Here is a 23075-nt window from a genome sequence, read left to right on the forward strand (position 1 = left end):
AGGGGAAATACGTAGCATTAGCCTAACCATTTTTCTGTTGGAGTCAGTGAGTATTTTGCCAATGACTTCAACAGAAGCAAGTCACAGTCATAATTTTTTCCCCAAAATGCTTTTAAAGTAGCAAAAAAAGTACAGAAGAATCTCTTGATGCAAGGTAGTCCCAAAAACTATCGTTGTCATTGAACAATCTCTGGTTGCAATGGGAATGTTCTTTGTATTGTGTCAGTCACATTAAGTGGGTCTGAGTGACTATGATGTTTTTAGGTGGCTTTAAAAATGGAGTGTTGAAACCTCCCACACAGCCCTGGATTCTGCATTAACACTGAAGTGAGCAAAATGTTTTTTTCTCTACTGAAAGTACAAAAAGTTTAGATTACCAGAAGGTATAATTACATTTTTGCAGGAAATTCTGAAGATCCCAAGGAGATACCTAGTCTGCAAGAGAACAGTTTTTATTTTTGTCTGAGAGTAATGGATTTTTTCACCTTTAGCTAACAGCAGTGTGTTGCAGAGATTAATACTGAAGTTGAAATACCTTTTATGTAGTTATACATGGCAAATATTGGTGGAAATGGTTTTTGTGTTCTTTGATCATTAGGAAAATACAGTTAACATATAGTTATCAGATTCACAAAATTAAAATTAACATATGAATTATTTAGCTAATGCTGCGCTTCACCCCAGAATCTGGTGTGTATTATTGACAGCTTTATCAGGAAACAGGAGCAGTATCAACTGGGAAAATATTTCTTTACCAAGCTGAGAGCAGTATGGCTTTCTCGTTTCGAAGTGGGGAACCTGGCTCTTTGGTTTCTTTGTTCCTAGTTAGACTACTCCCAAGCTATTTTAGCCAAACATTTTACATACTAATGGAGCCTGGGGAAGTGCAGTTGGCAGCTGTTCATGGGATAATAATGAAACACACTGTTTAGTACTGCATACTGCTGCTGTAAAATGCGGGAAGTATTTTATAGCGATCATGGTGAGCAGAGCTGGATCCACTTTAAGCCCTGTAAGTGCGTGAACTGTGAGCAAGGAAGTTGTGTTTCAAGGGAGAGTAACTGGCACTCATTTGCTTTTGCAGGTAAAGAAACCGTGTACAGAGTCAGATGGTTCAGAGCCGCAGAATCCCAGGTATGGTACCAGAGGGTAAATGCCGACTGACTGCAGCGTGGTGGCGGGGCGTGAGGCGGAGCTGTGCTGTGGATATGTAGCATCAGAGCGTGAGAGGCCTGTTTCGCAAAGAACGAATGGTTGGATCCATTTTAATGGTTTTCACTCTGGAAGACTTTTTTTCCCTTTTCCCAGTTAAAGATGCGGGCTAGCGTCTAGGTTGATTTTAGATGGTGCCATAATGTTGAATTGTCATCCTCAATTAAAAAAAAAAAATCTTATTAAGGAGTGTAGGGAGATCTATGTAAACCAATGTCCCTTTATTTGTTTATCCTTTTCCTGTATATTTGAGTCTTGAAGTTTACTGATAATATAGTTTGTTTGGGATAATTCACCTTTATCAAAACTTTATTGTTTTAACTTATACAAAACATGCCACTGTGTTCCTAAGTTGGGAAGAGGTCATAAATTCTTTATACAGCAACTTTTCCAATTAGTCTTTGCTAATTTAATGTACATAGAAAAAATGATTTAATTTCCGTGTTTTGCACATATACATACGTGTATGTATAATTTTGAGCAGGTGAAGTAGTAATTGTTTTAGATGTGCCATCAAGTATGCATCTTCCTGTTGATTGGTAAGCTGTTGAGCAACAGTGTAAGATTTTCTTCGAGTTTTGTAGCTTGAAGTGCTTTTGTCTTTGTCTTGCTTCTGTTTAGAAGACCTATTTCAATTTCACAAAAACTCAGAAGCTTTAATTGGCAGGGGAGAGCCACTAAACAAACTTGACATCACATTAATATTGTCATTAAAACTCAGAAAAGCGAAGTCATTCAAGGTTTGCCCTCAAATCCCATCCTTAACTGTATCTTTCTGACACTGTTGCAGCAGGATCTTCTGGGGGTCATCTGCAATATCCAAGGCCAATGTAGTACCTGTGGCTTGTGTAGTGCTGTGCAACATCTGAATTTCTTTGATTAGCTTTTCATATCAGTTATTAATACATCCTTTCATTTAGTTTGATGAGAACTGTATGTATGTAAGGGAATACCAAATTCCACATCTAAATATGCTTCCAGTGAAGTCAGTAGCAGTTTTGCCCTGGACTTCAGTAGAGGCACGTTTTGCCCTTCAGTCCTCATTTAATAACTTCTAAATGAAAAGTGTATCTGCTGTGCTGCTACTTTGGATTAAAGTTTATTATAAAGGTCAAACTTTTCCAAGTATTTTGAAGGCACGGAGAATCCCAGCTTAGCAAAACAGTTGTGCATATGCAGTTTTAAGTGTCTTGCTTGACCAAATGAGACCATTAACATCTAAGTTTTTAAAAATTATGAAGACGTAGTTTCATCAGACTATGATATTGCAACAACCCTGGGGACCCAGAATATGATGTACTGTCATTACCTCTGCATATCAGGAAATTTCTTACAGTCTGCAGTAAATTCTTTGCACCAAGTCTGAGGAATAGGATACCTTTTTTTCTTGCAAGTGTAAAAGGGAAATCATGTTACAAATAGTCAATCTGGAGGCTAAATCTGGTAGTTTCATTTTTTTTTAAGGTGCATTTTCATACAAAAATGGTTTTCATTTCGAGCCTCCATGGCCTCAGTTTGAGGATCTATCAGATACAGTTGAGATTAATGTTCCTGGCCTTAGCATATGCAATGCAGCATATGCAGCCTGAGGCGGGATTTTTTGGTCAGATCTCACTTCGGGATGCGGCTTTGGTCTTGCAGGGGAGTCTCTGACAGACCTTTGGCTGGAGCAGCGCTAGAGGGCACCGCGCGGCACATAAAAATTTAAAGCCTGGAGCAAGGTAATTCTTCTCTAAACAAGGCTTAAGTGAAAACATTGCACATAAAATGTAACATCAGCATAAAAATGAATGCTGGAGACACACAGCCTTACAGAATAGCTCCTGGCTTGGGACCTAACACCAATATCATTCATTTATTTAGCTAGCTTTATAGTCTGTTGGTTTTGGATTTGAAACTATTACAATAAATGCAGATGGAAAGTGTTTTTACAGTAGGGAAGTAATTAAATTGGGTGTGGGAACTTTGTAAGGAGAATTCTTGAAGTGACATGTGTGTATCAGCAGATTCTTTGTCTTGCTTGGCCTTGGTTTGTCTTTTAGAAAGAAACATTCAAACTGCAGATGTGACTAGTAAATTTTTTAAGGGAATTCACTAACCTACGCAGCATATAAAAAAATGCTCTCCAGAAGTATCCAGCTATACATGCAATAAAAGTCAGCCGTTGCCAGTGTGTATTTATAGAAAATGGTTTGATCTTGAGAGATAGGTAAACTGCACAGATGGAGAGGGAACTGTAGTTAAGAGTTGAAGTTGTGGTGGATAGGTGAGTTCTAAATACAGAACAAAACATGCATGACTCTTCAGTATCTCTGTCACAAATTTTGATTCACAAATGACTTTGTCTTACAAATTCAGTCAAAGTTTCTTGGAAGTTATTTTGCCAAATCCCTATGAACTGGTTCCTTTTATCCCCAAGTATTTAGATATTATACCTAAAAGGTGGCATTATACCTAATCATGGTGGTGGTGTGGCTGTATCAATATTATGGCATTCTTTCTTCATAATTTTGTAACAAAAATTGAATTGCCTCTGCGAGTCTGGATAGCCATCCAGTCATGCAAAATGCTTACAGCTTTCTGGAGCCGCTTGTATGTGAGACAGAGGCAGTAAATTGTTGGGACTTACCAACCGTCATAGTGCAGGTCTGGACGAGACAGGAGTAACGTGAATAGGTGACAACTCCGGCATGCTGGCCCGGTATTGAATTCACTAGTGAGTTTAGAAAGAGAAGTTCCTACGTTCAGAGCCTACAAACATACATTGCTCTTAACTTTCTTATGTGGTACGTATACTTTAAAATGGTACCAATCCCAAGTATGCTGAACAGCTCCTACATTAAATTTTGTGTCATACAAGAGTCACTGAAGTCTAGTGCAGTTCATGAAAGTTAACTTGTTTGCCATTATTAATGAGCTCCCTTTTTACATAGGTAATCAAATAAGTCATTTTAATTCTATGAAGGGAGCACTTTGTTGCCTCAATGCTTGTAAGCTACACTTAGGGCCTCATACCCCAAGGCTTTGCTGCAGAAATGAGTTAAACACTAGAATATGTGTGATTCTGAAGTCTGGTAAAATGATAAATACTGCATCCCAGGCTCCTGCTCACACTCAGCTACAGCATGGCCACACATTGCAGGGCAGCATCTTTCTTTGAGACAACAGGCTGCTTGATGAACACACCTTTTCCCTTCCCACCAGAAGGGAAGGGATCTGTCAGAGATCTATCTGTAAGACCAAAGACACATCAGGAATTGAGATCTGTCAACAAATATTGGGTTTTCTGGGCTATAAAATGAAATAGGGAGGAGATAAATGAGGGAAGGGAGAGGAATTCCCTGCAAATGGAAATTTAGCAGAGTCTGCTGCTGCTTCCTCAAAGTCTACTGATTATAGGAAAAAAATCATGCTTTTTTACTTTCTGGAGAGGATAGGAGGCTGCAGAAGAATGAGGGGATTTTTCTGACAGCTGCAACACAGTTTATTTTTTTTTTTTTGTGGAAGGGTAAAGGAAAATGGGCATGTATTTAATATACTTTCCCTCTTTAAACCATGATCTTTATATTGTGAAGATTATGTCTGTGGGGGGAAAAGGGAGAACTTGAAGATTTTAATAAGTAGTTTTATAAGCTTGGGATGAAAGTTAGCTGACAAATTAACTTGAGAAAATACATAGTGGTGTTAAAAGGACAGTAGTTGTGTATTCACAGAAGGTCTTTGTCTTAGTAGGTTAAAGCTAAGCTCTATGGATTAAGAAGCCCTTCATTCTTGTTGCATAATTTTTACTAGAAACCTGTGGATCCAATATCTCAAGCTGTATTAATTTTTCCTGACTTGTCTTTTCCTTTATATACTCTTTTTTTTTTAAATTTATAAAAGCAAAAGAGAGGGAAAAGAAGCTTCTTTTAAGCAAATCCTCCCTTTTAAAACTATCAAATGCTGTTAAGAAGAGTGTAATCAGAGGCATTATAGCTATTGCATTAGTACCAGCTAGAAAAAGTTTGTTCCAGTGTATTACTGAGCTACAAATTCACCAATGATTATTACTGATAAATATAGAATCATATACACAGACACAGTTGTCAGATAAACAGACTGTTCAAAAAAGCACAGAGGTGGGTTTTATGTGTTTAAAAAAGGTCTCCAATATTTCAATTTAATACAGTTTTCAGTGAGGCTTTTTGCATAGATTGCAGCTGTTCATCAGATGATTGCTGTTCTGTTCTTCCACATACAGACTTCTTGAAAGTGCACCGTGTAGTCAGATTTAAAAGATACAAATTCTTATTTCTGTTTCTTCATCTTAGAAGTCTCTCTTAAAACTTCTGAATAAGAAATAGGCTTTCACGTTTTCTCACTGGTCTCATTTTGATACTCACTCATGGTTTTTCATTGGTCAGGACATATAGAGTGTATGTACACATCCAGAGACAATTACTGTTGTTACTACATTTGCAAATAAATAGATGGTATTGAATGCCAGTGAGAGCTACTACAGTTTTCATGTTCAATTCACTGGACCACAATTTCTTTCCTCTGTAATTCGGGGGCACTGTTGTGAATACGATGCTCTCTATACTTACTGTACCTGAGCTATGCTAATAGTGCACAAGTGGATTACTGAACAGTGTTTCCATGGTCATCTTTATATTTTACAAAAATGAAAAGGAAAATATCATGTGTCTTCTGCACCTTGTTCTGGACAACCAGATTGTGAAAAGTGTTTAATTCTCATCTGTTTAGACTGTGTAAAATACACCTGAGTTTTGGTTTTGCTGACTAATTCCCTCATTAAGACCTTCAGTCTTATCTCAGGATGATGTTGATGGGTGATTCTTTCAGTCAGGTATTGGCTTTATTTTAATACCGTGTAATTTTCCATATTTACCACATCTGACATTGTAACTCCTCAACCCAAATGGAAGCTTTACAGACATCTGATAGATTCTGTGATGAAGCTCTCATGCCTTTCCCATGACTATTTGAACACAATTGACTCTCTGCATACCCATTCCTAGGAGAGTGAGACCAGCAGTGCCTTCTCATTCGTTTGCAGTTCAGGAGATGAACGATGAGTGATTATTGTCACATGGTGAAGAGGAGCTTTACAATTGAACTGCCAAGCAAGAAAAGCCAGCAATAATTGTGGAAATTGTAATTAATGTTTCACCAATTATAATATAAAAATAAATATTAGATGTTAAACAGCACTGGTCTCAATAGTGACCCCTGAGGAATGGCAGTCATCACCGGTTTCCCCTTGGACATCGAGCCGTGACTGCAACTCTTTGATTGCAAGCATCCACTGAATTCCTTGTCTGTTGAGTGATCCATTAATGAAATCCATGTCTCTCCAGTTTAGAGACAAGGATGTCGTGCAGGATAGTGTCAAATGCTTTGCACAAGTCCGGGTAGATTATGTCTGTTGCTCATCCCTTGTCCACTGGTGCTGTAACCCCATCGTAGAAGGCCACCAAATTGGACAGGCACAATTTGCCCTTGGTGAAGGCATGTTGGCTGTCACCAATCACCTCCTTATTTTCCATGTGCCTTAGCATGGCACAAAGAGTCTGCTCCATGACCTTGCCAGGTACAGAGATGAGACTGACCAGCCTGTAGTCCCCTTCATCTTCTTTCTTTCCTAAGATATTTTCCATATTTATAGGACTTCGTTTGATTTATACTCTGAAAGTGAGATTCATTTCACTCTGAAGTAAATGTGCAAAGTAGGCATTTCTGAGATGCCATTTACCTGATCTTCTTTTTACTGACTGTGAAGACAGCTTACTGTATCCCTCTTCTCCTGAGCAAGCAGCAATCACGTGTTGCACTGCTGATTTATTACAAGAAGACCAGCTATATACAAATATGGGCAAAGGCAATGAGTGCATTTATTTTGATTTTACAGATTCTACTTTTCTGCAAAACTGTTCAGTTTCAGAAGAGAATACATGCAATTATAAAATTATTCTTTATTCAGGAAAAAAACCACTCTCTGACTAGCTGGTAGTATTTCTCGTGTTTGGGGCAAACTATAAAGAGGAACAGATACAGCAACACAAATTTGCTATGAAAAGACAGAACAAATAAAGTTGAAATTGAAAGATTGCCACAAGTAATTTTGGGAACTGGAAGAAAAAATCCTGTGAACAGGAGGAATAGTGTATGTCTGTCAGAATATAACATTCCTGTCAGTGAGGCCACTATAGTTATAAACACTTCACCTAAGAGAAATGTTTGGCAGGATCAAGCCCAGACTTCCCAGTGAAAACAGTGGCTAGCAAAAAGCGTATCACAATTTTCCAATTTTAAAGTAACTACGTTATGGAATAAGATTTATCATAAAGGCTGCATTCTGGGACAAACGGGCTTAGCTTGCAGTCAAGAGAACATTTATACAAATCTGTAACTTAATAAAATTTTGGTGCATGTATTTAGTCTGCAGGCCACTTAGGCAGTTTGAGTCCATCAAAATTATACAGTTAGCGAGATGGCTATGTAGATACATGTAACTGCATGACATACAGCTTCCACGACAATTGCACAACAGTTGCTGCAAGAAGTATGTTGCCTTGCTATGTACGTTGTCTTTTCAGGCATGTAGGTTTCAGGCAGCGTAAGTCTCTCCTATTTTTAGAGCCCTCTGTGTGGTATCTATCTGCCCGCTGCATGCTGATGTTCTCATTCGTTAACTTTAGAAATTCGGTCTTCTGATTACCCAAGGCCTATTGAAACTGGTCACTGTCTGCCCATGGGTTTTTGTTGGCTCTGGATCAAGCCCCCAAAGAGTTCTAAAAATATATTTGATATGTTTACAGAAATTACAATAATCTATTTAGAGTGAAAACATATGGTAATTGATGACATCACAGGGAAGTATTTGAATGGTTTATATTAACAGATCCCTGTGGCTTTAACAATAACATTAATGTGGTTTTTGTATTTCATGTCTGTTATAAATTCCTGGGTTTTTTGATAAAATTAGGCATAAAATATTTTCTATTATATTACTAATACTTTCTCTCGATACAAGATCATGTCAGTGTTAAGACTTCCATTAATCTGAATCAATGGTGATTCAGACTTTGGAATAAACAAAAGCAACAAAACCCAAGAAGTTTTTGAACACTTTTGGGAAATTTATATCATCACCTTCTTGAAAAAAAATTAGGATAAACAATATATTAACAGAAGTGTTAGTAGAAGTAATTTGGTGATTTTGGAATTACCCTTAAGTGCAAGTACGTAATCTTTTTGTCTAAATGTCACATGCTATGAAAGGTAAAAGCTTTCTATTATGGATTCATGCTACTAGAATGGAAGAGCTGCTAATGATTTAAATACTATTTTAAAAACAGAAAAAAATCTAATACATCTGGAAATGTGATAAAGGTCTCTGAGAAAGACAGAAACCTGCTGTTCCAACAGGTCTGGGTTTATTCTTAACTGTTGGTAGGAATATGTCCTATTTATGAGACAGAGGAGATAATATAAAATCCCGTGCAAGTGCATGCTGCAATGTACTAATTTAGATTTAAAGGATTTGTTTCATTTGCTGTCCTCTTATAAATATGCTGTAATTCCCATTTGTCTAGGTGTATTTTGAAAATGGTTAAAATATTATGGAATAATGGCTTGAACCATCTACTCTTAAAATATTGCATGGCTGCTTATGAAAATATTTAATATTAAGTTTTCACTCAACAAATATACGCACTAAAAAGCAATTGGTATTTTATATGTATTTATTCATTGGATGTGAACTTTTGTCTTACATATCTTAAGTAAATGTCCTAAGCGTTAGGCTGTTATGAAAGCCATTCCACTTGGTACAAGTATTACATATTTCTTGGAGTGGGCATTTGAACCAGAGTATACTGTAATCAGCACACATGAATCTAGTCCCTTTTAGTCTCCCAAACTGATCTATGAGAAAATTTGCCATCATCTTCAGTAATTCCTAGCTTACACACTGCTATTATATGAATAATGGTGCTTTCTCACAGCATATTGCTGTGTCCATATCTCTGTTAAACTGTTCTCATCATTCTTTCTTCCATATGCCCTTCTCTTCAAAGAAAGGAGGATTTTTTAACGTGAATGTTTGTGGTTAATTGTGAAGAGGACTGGAACCACCCCATATATTTGTACAATTAATAGTTTTGACATAATTCTGACTTCTGAAATGCCTTGTGATTTTTGAGCCTGCTTAAGTTATTTAGCAGCCCCCAGCCATGAAACCACCCTCACACATGCTGAACTACTGTTATCTGTATTCTGCCATCATAGGCAATGGCACTGTAAGTGCCCTTCAACCTAAACGCAACCTGAAAGCTGGCAAAAATGAAGCTCTTGAACTGTGTCATTAACTAAGTTAAGAACCAAGAAAACCCCAAACAACTAAAAAGAGAAAAGAGACTACTGAAGAGCTGAAAAGAAGGCAACAAAAATTTAATAATTTCACATATAAGCAGCACACTAAAACGAACTTGCTTATAGTAGTACCTTTCATCCTATAAATAAAAATGTACACAGACAGATTACAATGAATTGACATAATCAGTGTAATCCAGTAGCTGTAATTTCAGAACAACTTCTTATCAGCGCAGGTACAGCAGTATGCAGTGCTGTTCTTCCATCAGTATCTCCTGTTCCCTTTATGATCCCTTTTATACGTGGGTGCTATTGCACAGCATATCTTGGGCAACTACGCCAGCTGTTTTTACACCAGGCAGAAATGAAAATACATGTTCTACTGCCTGTACTACTGAGTAAATAGTGACATAATGTAACATACATGCTGACAGTAGCAGTTAAATGCATTTTTTTAGTCCATTATCACTCTCTCCCACATCCACTTTCTCTAGCTGGAGCTGCAGGTGTGTGGAGGGAGCAGGACTGAAGCCAACCCAGGGGCTTAGAGTGCACCTGGTTGTTACTCATCTATTTTGGACAAATCAGATACCAGTGCAGGTGAGTGGGCCAGCGTCCTCCCTGCTGCCTGCGACGCAGCTTGCTTCTGTCAGACCGTGGTGTGGGCACTGGTAGACCAACATACAGCCTGAGCTTTAACCAGTTGCATAGATAGATGGTATTTAAGTTCACTTTTATATATGTTCTTCATGCTACATTATAGACCAGCCAGGATTCGTTAGTTCGCTGCGAAGTGCCCTTGGATTGCCAGCAGTTCCAAGATGTCAGTCTGGCAGTCACTGGCCTGGCTGTAATTAATTTTTGTGTAAAGTGGCTATATTGCTGCTCTTCAAAGCATGTGGGGACGGTCTGAGTGATTGGCCTTGAAAAGATGAGCATTAACTCTCAGAGTGAGCATTTGTTATACTTTCCTCTCCCTCTTTATTCTTCCCTACCCACCTCCACATTTTGACTAGTTTATACTGAAGCTGCTGATCTGCTAAATCATGGTACTTGTTGGCATACCTGGTCTTCTTGGATTTCAAAGAGAGGGAAAAGGAGTGCTTGTATTTCTGTATTAAATAATGTAGTAATCAGAATTTAACATTTCTGAACCTTCAGGAATGCTTTGGGGTAGGGTAAATACTATTTTTTAGTGAAAGAAGGGACCTAATATTATACCTGCAAGTATTTTTACTTAATCCAGTAGTTTCTTAGAGCCTTATCCTAAAACTGAACTACATTTTGAGCCATAAAATGACAGTGTTAGTTCTTCAAGTGCAGCACATGCAATCACAATGAGAAGGAGCTCTCTTTCTTTTTTTCTCCGTCGGTCTATTTTTTGCTCTGTCATATCACATTACAGCAGTACACAGGAGAACTAATTCAAACTCTGTTCCAGCTTCTTTGACCTCTTGGATACTCCAAATATATTTCAACATTGGTGAGTCTGAATAGTAGAAGTATTTGGTTCCACCTACTTTGCATTTCAAATCCAGTTGAATAGCGTCCTAGAAGAATGCAGACATTTAAAAATTAGCCATTTAGATCCAAATCCCCTATTCTGAGATAGCTACAGGTTAATTTTTAAGTGAATCATTTTTTTTCCTCAAATATTTTTAAGTGTAATTTCTTGGCTAGATATTTCACAACCTGTTCAGACACATTTTAAATACCATCAGTCAGCCTATGTACCCAGAAAGCATTTAACAAATGGCATTCATTTAGTATGCTCTGCTAGTATTTCACATGCCGAAAATCACCTCTTTGCCATCCTACCAGATCTTGCTCAGTCATTAGAAAAAAAAAAAAAGTAGGAAACAAGACTAGAATGAACAAAAAAAAATCTATCTAAAAAGAGACTGCATGTAAATAAACTAATTGCAAGTTTGCTTTCTGTTTTTTAGCATCTACATCTTCCACACGTTACACACATGCATGTTAAAACTGTTTTACTTCTAATGTTTCAGACTTTGTCTCCTCTCTTTATGTTAAGGTAGCCTCATCAGAGAGTGATTCTGTGCTTTAGTCTGAGTGCCGGTTACCATTGTCCTCCTCTGGGAGCAGAAGTCAGAGGATCCAGATGACAAGTAGGGAAAGAGACTCCTCCATAAGCAGCATCTGGCTCTTTGGCAGATTTGTCAAGCACTTCTGCTAATGGGTTTGGATTTGCCCAGGGGTCTTTTATGTGGTTACATTGCAGATGGTCTGTCTGTTCTATCTTCTCCTTTTGAATGCTTTTATTTAAAAAAAAAAAGGCAAAAAACTTTCATCTGATCCTCGGGATTTACACACTCCTTTCCAGCTGATAAGGTTCTTTATGGGTCTCATAAGATGCCTGTGCGGGCTCCTTTCTGTTAGAAATCACAAAGCTTTCCATATAGCCAAACGTGTGTCTTGAGTTTTGTTGGCAATTCTGGACTTAGTTCTCCAGTTTAGCTGCCAAGTGATATAATTTACTGTGGTCTGAGTCTGTATTATTGTCAAATTTCTCTGGGAATTACTTTATGTCATTTGTAGAGCAGAGGTAACTTTACCTCCCCTTGAAGTATGAAATATACTTGCCTTCCACTAGCTGTCCACCTTTGAAAACCAAAGTTCAAATCTGGTTTTGTTTAAATGTGAAAATGAGTGTGATGGTCTCAGTCTAATTCATAGAGGATTCTTGTCTGCCGTTTACGAGAGGCCCAGGACTGCAGCAGCAAGTCTGTGGGAAGGTATGTTTGGCAGATCTATGGAGAAGGGCATGCATAGTGCCCGAATAAATAAAGCAATTCCACGGACCAACTTTTTAGCAGAATTATTTATTGTATGGCATGAGTGCAGAAGTGGGCAGAGAGGGAGAACATCCTGTTTGGTGAATTTCATTTTAGTTCTGTTTCAGTTTACAGCTGAACCTCTGTCACTGTAATTTTTAAGGGGTTTGGAGATTTTATTTGCTTTTCAGTGTAGAAGTAATTGGCAGGTGACTAGACATAAGATCATGTTTTATTCCTATGTTATTTCAGGCTTATGTCTTATTTTCCTTCTAATTATGTAGATTAAATTAAACAGAGCCGTCCCCCTGTGCTCTCAAAGATGCAGTGCTTTTCATTACTTTCTCAAAATAGTACTAGAGAAGGATATTCATTCACCTTCGTGTTTCATTATTATACCATGTTTCACAACAGTAATATTTTAAAATTTGCTGAGAAACAAGAATAATTGAAGTATAAAAAGCAATCATGTTATTAATAACAACTCCTACCTTAGTGCCCTGTCTTGCAAACCAGGTTCTTAAGCACTGAGGAACCTGTCCTAAATGCAGTAAAGTTACAGTCTTGAGCCTGCAATATAGATGTGCGCGAACTTAAAAGCCAACAAGGCTTTAGGGTTTGTTTCCTCCTGCCCTGCTTTTTCCTCAGGCCTTTGACAGAAGTTGATACTTAATGATTTTTAAAGGCTAGGCAGTCTATCAGAAGCCACAGCGAGGTCAAACCAATTTGTGTAAGCTGGGCTTTTAGTAGAGGGAACTGTAAAAGAGAGTTTCCACCAGAGAGGCTGGTTTCCAGTGCTGCCATGGGCATGCAGGGGCAGCAAGGGGCTGGAGCCGCGGCTCTGCCCATGCCCCGCTCCCACGTCTCTGCTTGGGCAGGCAGGTATCCCGCCGCCACGGCCAGGGTGTTGGCATGCAGATGGAGCTGAAACTGGAGGTGTTATAGATTTGCAGCTGGTACCTGCCCCTTCTTGTGGCTCAAGAGGATAATTTGGGGGGGGTTGTGCCCTAGAGTCCTCAGTGACATGTATTTATTGAGTCTTAGAAAAATCACCTACTTCACCTCAAATTAAAAGGGTACATAAAAACTGTGTGTATGCCTTAAGTCTCAAATTATAAAGTGACTTGGGGAAATCAAACAGCGAAGCAAAATGAAATGTAATCATTTGATATCAACTGTAAAGGTCGGCCAGCACAAGTACATTTCTCAGGGCATCATTCTCTTTCTTACTTAGAATAATAGAAATTGGCTTGAATGTACTTAGTTATTAAAAGTAAATGCAATAATCTCCCTGTTCTTTCAGGTGTACAGGTAATAAGGTCTTTTGGACAAAACAAAAACGGATGTGTGCAACACATCTGACGTACCCTGCCTTCCAGAATGATTATGCCCAGCTACACCTTATTGCTTAACAGGAATGATTGGATGCTGAAGCAGTCAAAGCATCAGAAAGTTGCTTGTATTTACTTTATATTCTAAACCTAGCTCGTTGTTGTGACTTCACTTAGAGAACAGAAATAATTGCTTTTGACACAAACTGCTTTGGAGCCAAACATAACGTGCTCCACATGAGGTAAACTACAGAATATTTGTCTTGGGAGCCAAGGTTCAGATCAGGTTTAGCTTTTAAGGGGAACTTCACTGTTAAAAGTGAGATGTGTTTATGCTTCCCATGTTAAGACTGCTTGCCAATAACTCTCTGTATTTTGGATTTGCAAAAAAAAAAAAAAACAACAAAACCCAGAGAAGATTTAGAATGTTTACATTACAACATAAAGTTTAAATGGAGCATGAAAACTACAATTTTTTGGCAACTCCTGTATTCTGCCCAATCTGTCATCACAACTCATCCTTTCTGGAGGTGGATGGAGTTCTTGCAGGCCCCTGTATTAGTCACTAAAGAAATTACATTGAAATGAGGTGTGATCATTCTCATATGGCACACCTGAAAGAGCTTCTTTTCCCTTGGGCAATCCCTGACAAAGAAAGACTATGTTTCAGTAATTATTTAGAAATTTAACAGACATTTCAATTCAGGGTAAGTCAGACACAACTCACTCTCTGCTCTCTTGTTGTGAAAATGTGAATTCATACTTACATCATGCAGTCCAGGCTCCTTTCAAGCCAAAAGCAAAATTCCCAGCTTTTCATCCTTGATTTCCCGGTTTTCAATTTGCTTAAACATTGTCTTACATGAATAAAGTTGATATTATTATATTGCTATTAATAATGCTATTACTATATTGCAATTAATAAATGCAGATATGGATCAAGCACCAATATCTGGACCCAGGTATCCCAGCTGTCCCACTCCACTGCTGGTGGTGTTTATGTGGCAGGTCAAGGGAATGAAGTATGTTTCTGTTTGCATAAAGCGTACCTCCACCTACTGCACAGATAAGTCCAGAAAGAAGGGTGCTGGAAGGGTAGATCTAAAGGGAAGGGCTCCGCCATTGCAAAAGCAGGTCTCCAGCACGTTAGCAAAGGGTATAAGGAATGATGTCCCTTTCTTTCTGAAAAAGGTAGTTGGAAGATAAGATAATGATAAAGTTATCCCTAGAAATTCCTTTTTCTCAGGTGTGGGTGAGTACCAGTGATTTGGAGGACCTTTTGTGCTTTGATGCTTCTTTCCATCTCAGTCTGCCATTGACATGTGGTTTGGAAGAGGGCGTTTCCTCCCATTCAAGAGCGGAGGTGCTAGAGCACCCCCATACTCATTGTCCCTAGGAAATCAGGGCTTCAAACAGCCCTTTCAAAAGTCCACTGATCATTCCACTTAAAATCAAACTGTCATGCCATGAGGAACACTGCCTTGTATATCCCCTGAGATGTTTTGAAATTCTGTGCAGTAAGCAGTGTGGCTTCCAAGGCTCTGTCTTACAAAGGGCAAATTAGCAAGAGGCTAGTAAATGGCAGAGCTGATCATCTCCACATTCGTATCTATATATGAGAAAAAGTCATTGATACTCAAATTAGACTTAAGAACACTGAAGAAAGACTTGGTGAGATTCTCCAGGCACTGGGTTTTTTACCTGTTCCTTACCTCTGACCAGGTCACCTGTCAGAGGTGCAGAAAGGACTCTGAAGTTTCCAGCACATTTTTCAGATGGGACTCTGAACAGTTGTTCTGCAGAAGCTGTGGCGTAGGAAAGAAAGCCACAGGTTTGCTGTTTGTGTGTCAACCATCTCCACAGAAGTGTTTGTTATTTGTTTATGACACAGCTCATCATGTAAGAACGACAGAATTTGCAAGTGCCGATCACATCTGGAAGTGATCAGAAGTGGAAATGGGAGCTGTTGGGTGAACTGCTCTTTGAAAATGTGGCCCTGTGATCCAAAGACCTGCGTTTAGATCTTATGTATCTGTAAACTAGTAGTCTGTATTTCACATAAGTTGGATACTTGACAGCTCCCTGTGGAACTGCAGAGTCATTATCGCTTTTGATTTATTTCAGTGCTCATATAATGACTTCAAAACCTACTTTAGTCACCTTTTTTTTTAAGTAGCAGGTTAAACATAAGTTTAACCTCCTGTGTAGCTTTACATATTTTCTGTTCACACCAGGACTAGGAACCGCACAATGCAGCCTGTGGGCTGCGTGGCCAAGCTTGTGGCAGTGTGTGAAACATGCTCCTGCCTGAGCCTGAGCTCTGGCATGGGATTGTTGCTGCTCTTTGGGCTGTGCTAGGCATGGGTTGGGTGCATGCAGCTGGTTCTGAGCCACGCTCATGTACAGCCCATGTTCAAGACAGGCCAGCCTTTACGTGGACTAAGAGAACCGAGCTCCCTGCTGTTCCCTCTGCTATTCCATCAGTCCCTAGTCCTTGCCGCTTATTAGTTTAGATGTTCTCTATCTGGCTCCTGGACTGGTTTTCTCCAACCAGCTGCCTTTTTCTTTGAGAAGATGGGAAATATCTGTTCAGATACCACATTACTTCTTGATAGATACTTCCTTCAGTGCTTGGAGCATCGACCCTCAGCTAAAATCATATCACATCAAACCTATGGCTCTCACATTTGGATAGCCCAGAAAAGAGGTTTCAAAGGCTGGGATCCAGCTGACCAGAAGATACTGCTCTGCATAGCTTTGCTTTTTGTGTGTGCATCCATTTATTGCATCAAAATATAAAAATTTCCCATATAAAACTGCAATTTGCTTTCATCAAATCAAACCAATCCCAAACTGCAGGTTGGACAGGTGAGGTGGAAGAGGAGCCATACGGGAAAAAAGGCTTCCCATTATCTACCTTTCCAGTGACAGCCTGCCCGTTTCACCACTGTAGAGCTCTGTTTTGTAACTGAAGAGATATACTGAGCATAGAGAAGCTGAGCTGGAACTTTATGCTGAGATAAATAATTTAATAAGTTCCCCGCCCTCAATTTGTCTTGATTTCTATCTATTCACTTTAATTGGCTTTGGACAAAGGGACTACATGTCCAACAGAAGAATTGAAAAATGGTTCCTAGAAATTATTCTGTGTTATCCACAATTGTGGAAATCCAAATTAATTTTACATTGTCTTTTAATTGTTTCAGGGAAATTCTATGCATTCCTAGTAAAAGTCAGAAAGCAGTGAGAAAGTAATTTCATGTGGATTTGTGGTCAACTGAACTACACTAGAATAGACAGTTTTCTGTGGTTCTCTGGAAACCACGTTAAATGACATTAAACTGAAATAAAATGTCTCAGTCAATCAGAAACCAGGGAAACCATACAGTTACTGACTTTTAAGCAAATAATAGTTTTCAGCAATTATACACCATGACAATCCAGGCTGTCTAAATTAATTGCTGTGTTTAGTCATCACCAGAGCAAACCTAACCTTTTCACCTTCGTTTTACTCCTCAGGCAGGAAAAGAAAATGTAAATTTTTCTTTTCCAGCAAAAATAAACTTGAATTTTTAAGCCATTATTTTTCACAATGTTTAGTCATATTTTCTCACTAGACCCACGACCCATGAAGAAGAAATGCATATATCACTTTCAGTAAAGCCATATCTGCTTATTACTGTAGCAATATCCATACACTAGTTGAACAAAAGCTATGGCCTTTGGCGTTTGCTCATGTGGTGAGAAGAGAGGGAAGCACAGATTTAATGAAGATAAAAAATGTCTGACACTTGTCAGGAAGCACAGAGAATCTCAAAGTGGCACAGGGTCAAAAAGGGAGGGTGACAGCAAAAGTTTAACTAGGGAAATGGGAAAGAGGGGCTGGGGAAGAAGCTACAGTGCTGTTAAAAGAAACATCCTTTTTCTCTACCTGTGAATGGCGTAAGGAGGCACACCACAATGCTGCTTTTGTCACTGAACCTGCTTGCTCATGTTCTCAGCTGAGCTCCCTGCACTAAGTGCAGCACCAGCACCAGCGCTGGCTGCCTGTCAGACAGCTCCTGTAAAGTAATACTGTCTGCATGAGGTTTTTTTCCTCCTGGAATTAGAGCTTGAATAGCCAAGAGAAAGACAATAGGCATGAAAGCAAAACTGAGATACAGTCACAACCAGTGCCACTTTATGCCCCAAAGGACTCCCATCCTCGCAAGATAAGCACTATGGTTGAGATTGAAAAGGCTATTAAACAAAATCAGGCAGTTTTGAGTTTTCATCGAATTGTTGCTTTGTACTAGAAGGATCATCTCCACAGTCTGCTTATTGCAGTCCCTGGGTAGAGGTTACTTCCCTGTGAGCTTGAACTCATGCACTGGGAAGCTGCATGATGATATTCAAGCTTATAATGAATCATCCATGTTCATAAAGAGTCTACTACAGTCCTTACTGTACACTTACAGTTATACAAAGCTAAACTTCATCATATTTTTATTATTTATCACATGTGGTATTTTTTAACATTGGTAGAAAAACTCGAATGTTTAAATTCTTTGTTTCACTAAGGTTCCCTCTTTTTGATAACATCTTTCCAACATTGGTTGTAGATTGACGGAGGAGAAGTGGGGTTTTTTAATATTAATGTGGCATTAGTTTTGCTTCTTTCTCTTACTTTTTTAATATGAAAGTTGACACCCTGACCACCAAACCATGAATAGAAATTAGATATCTAGAATCCACCTCCTGTCCCCAAGTGGTTGCAAAAAGTTAACACTTGTTTTCTGGGTTATTAAAAAAAAATGTAATAAAATAAAACTCTGAAGAGCATTTGCTGATTGTATCACCATAACATGACATTTTTTACTGCTTCTTAGCACTGTATCAGATCACTTTACAAGTGAAGATATGAGGCCTCAAGGAGAGTGCAAAGGGGGTCATGCTAGTGTCCAGCAGTATTATTTGTTTTTAACTCCCTGGCAAGCTCCCAGAACATGCATGATGGAGGAGCATGCTTTTGCAAGATTGTGCCTAGAATAGCAAAAGGTCTGCTATTTTGGCCGTCCATTAAGCTTTAGAAGATAGACAGGAAGCTTGATGAGCCTGGGAAAACAAGAGAGGCGGTCATCTCAATGGAGCAAATTTATCTCATGGGTTTCACTGTTTCTTCTTTATCTTTTACAGTGGCAAAAAAATGGCAAAGGCTGCCATACATAGTGCAAAAACACTGGGAAAAGAAAACATTATTAACCTGAATTTTAAGATTAGCATAGTGATTGGAAATGTTACTCATTTCAGGAGTTTTCTTAGGCTGTGTATTGTGTTCTGCTATTTGTGGAAGTCTTTAGTGGAAAGATGTTGGAAAGTTTTTTATTGTGTATTTATACACTCATACACATGTGTGTGTGGATATTTAGCATCAAAGAACTATTAAAAGTTTGCATGTGGTGGTGTCTTAGTGTACATGTATTTGTATACGTGTGTATTCCCTTGAAACCTGTACATCATCCAGAATCCATCTCTCTCCACCTTCTTTCTTACTGCCCACTGTGGTCTTTGAGGACTGTTAAAGGGATGGTATAACTTCTTTTTAATTGCATTATTTACAGGTTGTATAGATGCAAGTAAACATAAGAAAATCATTGGCCTAACTGTGAATGTAATGTGTAAAATACCATTCAACCTCTATAAATATGATGCTATCTATTGTTATTAATTGTTGTAAACTTTGTTGCAGATTTTATGTAGATTTTATTGAACTAATGACATCTGTGTATGTGCATCAATTCTGGTTTGTTTTTTGTTTTTTTTTGTCAGAGTGAAGGGCTTGTATGAGCTAGTTCAGACTGCATATGGAAAAGAAGTGTGCTCACTAGTCGTGTTCAGAACATGTCTGAAAGATCTGGCTAAAAAAATTTCTGTGGAAAAAAACCCACCCCACTTGTCTTCAGAACTGCAGTAAGAAACAGATTTAGCTGAGTCTGAACAGCTCTGTTGCCCAACTTTAATATTGCTCTAAATGTGAATTTTAAGGAGTGGGAAATTCCCTGTTTGTTTTATTTCAGAAGCTCCAAGGTAACTGACATCTTCCTTGGACCAGGCTTCAGTTTTCTGTGAGAAAGTTTGGGATATGTAAGAACTGGGGTTATAACAGGAGGGATGTAAGAAAAGCAGGGGAATACTAAACAAAAAGACCCCCCAGATAATGTGGATTTTTGCCACAGTGAAGTTTAGTAAGTATTCTGCTAGAAAAAAAAAATTATGTTGAGAATTTCCTTTTAAATAATTTTGAAAATAAAAATCGTTGTAAATAATTTTGTTCTGATTAGTTTATAAACTAAATGAAATAATACAATCTTAAACAGCCTTTAGTCAGTCCTTTCAATTCCCTCATTTTAGATTTGCTGTAAATGCTGCACAGTGAGGAACTGATGTTTGTAAAATGTTCTGTTTAGACTAGGATTTAAAGTACTTGGGATATTTTTTCTTTTATAAATCTTTGATAAATTATTTCATACTTTCAAACATGTTAATAAAAAAGATTGAAATATGCTGAAAGTAGATTATGTAGCAAAAGGTCTAAATTTCAAAACATGATCTCTTTAAAAAAGAAAAATTGTCAAAATATTATCTACTTGTAGAATTCATGAATAATCAATGGAGTTTTGAGTTGTGGGAGGACCTACCCCTTAGTCCATGTCTATAGTATTTTAATTAGAAATGAAAATAAATAACCAAGTTATAACAACCCAGATTTTTCTGGAAATAATAGATTTTAATTCTGCTGAAGAAAAGCAGTGCACAAATGGTTATGTGATTGCCATGAAAGTAAAAAAAATACAGGAATTTTAAAAACACAACCGTAGAACCAAGGCTTGAGTTTTCTACCTTTAAAATAATACAAGCAAAAGCTATATAGAAATACAGCAGTTCAGTTGTGAAATTAGGCAATCATCATTCCCCATACTTAAACCTTCTTATGCAAGGTTGGGTTACAGTGCTGGGCTGTACACTCCAGTGGTCTGGGGCGCATCACAAGTTCTGTTCAGCTGCCCTTGTAAAGACAGAGAGGGAAATTTCTCTCTCTGGATGCTGTACCTTAACTTGCTTCTGGATATGGGTTAATCCTTGAAAAGATGTCACTTCAAGCCAGGGAATAAAATGTGGAAGGTCCAGGATTCACGCACAGCCATCTTTGATTTGTTGGAGTTGTCCACATCCAGGTTAGGTTGAAGCCCACTGTGATCTGGGAGGCTGTTCTGTGCAAATGGGATGTTTTAGAGACTTTCCAGTAAGCCTCAAAAGTGATCCACTAAGCATGTGCAAATACCAGTTTTCAAAGACTTAAAGTGTAGCCAACGCAGAATGAAAGACAAATCTGCCTTGCCAGATTTCAGATTTTCGCTCAGGAGCTTGGAAACACGCTAATGTTCTTCAAACAAAGAGTCAAGAGAAAATTAAAACATCTTCTTATGAAGTAATCCGTTTCTTCTCAGAATTTATCTTTTGATACAATTTAGCATTTTGCTTAATTGCTCTGAGAAGTAGTCTAAGACAATGCAACGGGGAAAACTAAAGCTCAAACAGTTACTTGCCTGGCAGAGAAACAAAAAATGGAAAATAAAGTTGTATGATGTAGTTTTTTAAGCAACTTTAACAATAGATTTTATTCTGTGTAAATTGAAACACAATGCATTTACTAGAAAACAGTATTTAACAAATAACTGCATAAACTTAGGAGTATTAATTGGTCCTTCAGAGATCACTCTTTTTTACTTTTTTTTTTAGTGCACGAAAACGCATACTGAACTGAATCTGCTTCTGATTAAGTCAGTGAAAGCAGGACTCTGATAAACATTTAGTTTGACAAAATGAATTCAAGATGTTGGAATTATTTCATCCATTTTATTAAGCATTTTTCCTGAATCCTCTATTCACTGAAACTGTAAGATTTCAGTAGGTCTATTACATCTTCCCAGGAATTTTTTAGGCTAAAGGTAAACTAAATGCATCCAGAAAGTTGGATTGAATGACATCTGTTACACAGAAGGTAACATGTGCACTTCAATAAGTATATCACATAGGGATGTATTAAAATAATCCCCTTACTTGTTCACACAGAGTAGAGCACCCAGGATAAGTATAATGTATACACATGGTTTTGTGAAACTTTTTATTGGATATCCTTTTTATCCTTAATAGACTACCAATAAGTGCAAGATGTCTTTTATTCACCAAGAGAAAATGTCCATTTGTAAATGTACTACTTTTAAAATAGTATTTGTTAATTAACTTGCCATGTCTGTGGACCAGGATGCTGTTTGCTGTAGAAAATGAATATAAGGTGAATATAATACTGTTCTGGACAAAAGGTTTCATACTGGTATGGAACAGAAAATACTTCTTTTACAGATTGTTTATATTCTTTGCCAAACAAAGGAAAATCAGTGGATTTAGTTTTCTGATTAAGAAAACCTGATTCACTGAGTGTGAAAAGTGTTTGAGATGGATACTTCTTAAATACACTGGGCTAGGTAAATCAATGATTTTGCTTATGAAATATTGCTGAAGCATTTGCATCTGTGGCCATGATATATGCCTATCTGAAAATAAATTATTGTACTATTTATGCTAAACAAGAAAAGAAAAACCACAAGTGAACTGTCTAAGCTAGAACTGCCTATCAGGTGTCTCTCGGCTGATCATATTTGAACAGGAAATCACGACACTTAAACTGCTAAGTGAACACGTGCGGAGTATTACACTGTATATGCAGTGAAACACACATTGTTTATTTTGGGTAGCATTCTCCTGCTCCCTTAAATACATACAATATGGAAACTCACAGACTTTTTTAACCTTTAGCTGCTATCCTTGTAGAGAAACCACTGAACAAAAAACAACGAACTAGTAAACCACTTGAGTTCACTTTATTTCATTTAACACTGATCACATTTCCAGTAGACAGTAAATATAATGCTCTGCTGACAGATGTATAGAAATGTATATACAATTAGATGAAGAAATCTGGGTCAAGGCAGTTCAAATCTCAGTTTATGCCTTTGCGTTTCCTTGAATACGGCTATAAAATTCTTACCTGCTGATGCATGGCCTCCTGCAGTATCAGCTTTCCCCTGCTCATCCAGGCTGCTGCTGGGGAGGCTGCCCTGCCCATGGAGCGTCAGTGCATTTCAGGCTTGATTTGAGCATTTACTGGACTAAATGAGATTCTTTGCTTCATGTGCCTTTGGGCAAGGCCTTGGTGCATTTTCCCAGTTGAGACATAGTATTTCCTACATTTCCTGGAAGATATTCAAGACATGGGAGCTCTAAATCTGTGTCTTGGGTTAAAAGAATGCAATGAGAGGCA

The 23075-nt window shown here is 38.1% G+C and overlaps 1 protein-coding gene across 7 annotated transcripts in view; it reads left to right on the forward strand.

The window, feature by feature from the left end:
- Positions 1-23075, forward strand: part of EYA4 (EYA transcriptional coactivator and phosphatase 4) — a 159927-nt gene that overhangs the window by 81652 nt on the left and 55200 nt on the right. For all 7 annotated transcript variants that reach the window (XM_086744731.1, XM_086744732.1, XM_086744730.1 and 4 more), the window contains exon 3: positions 1085-1134. In XM_086744731.1, coding sequence (XP_086600857.1) covers positions 1085-1134 — 50 coding nt within the window. The remainder of the gene's footprint in view (positions 1-1084; positions 1135-23075) is intronic.

The sequence above is a fragment of the Chlamydotis macqueenii genome, chromosome 3, assembly GCF_036417535.1.
Source record: "Chlamydotis macqueenii isolate bChlMac1 chromosome 3, bChlMac1.mat, whole genome shotgun sequence".
NCBI classification, from domain to species: Eukaryota; Metazoa; Chordata; class Aves; order Otidiformes; family Otididae; genus Chlamydotis; species Chlamydotis macqueenii.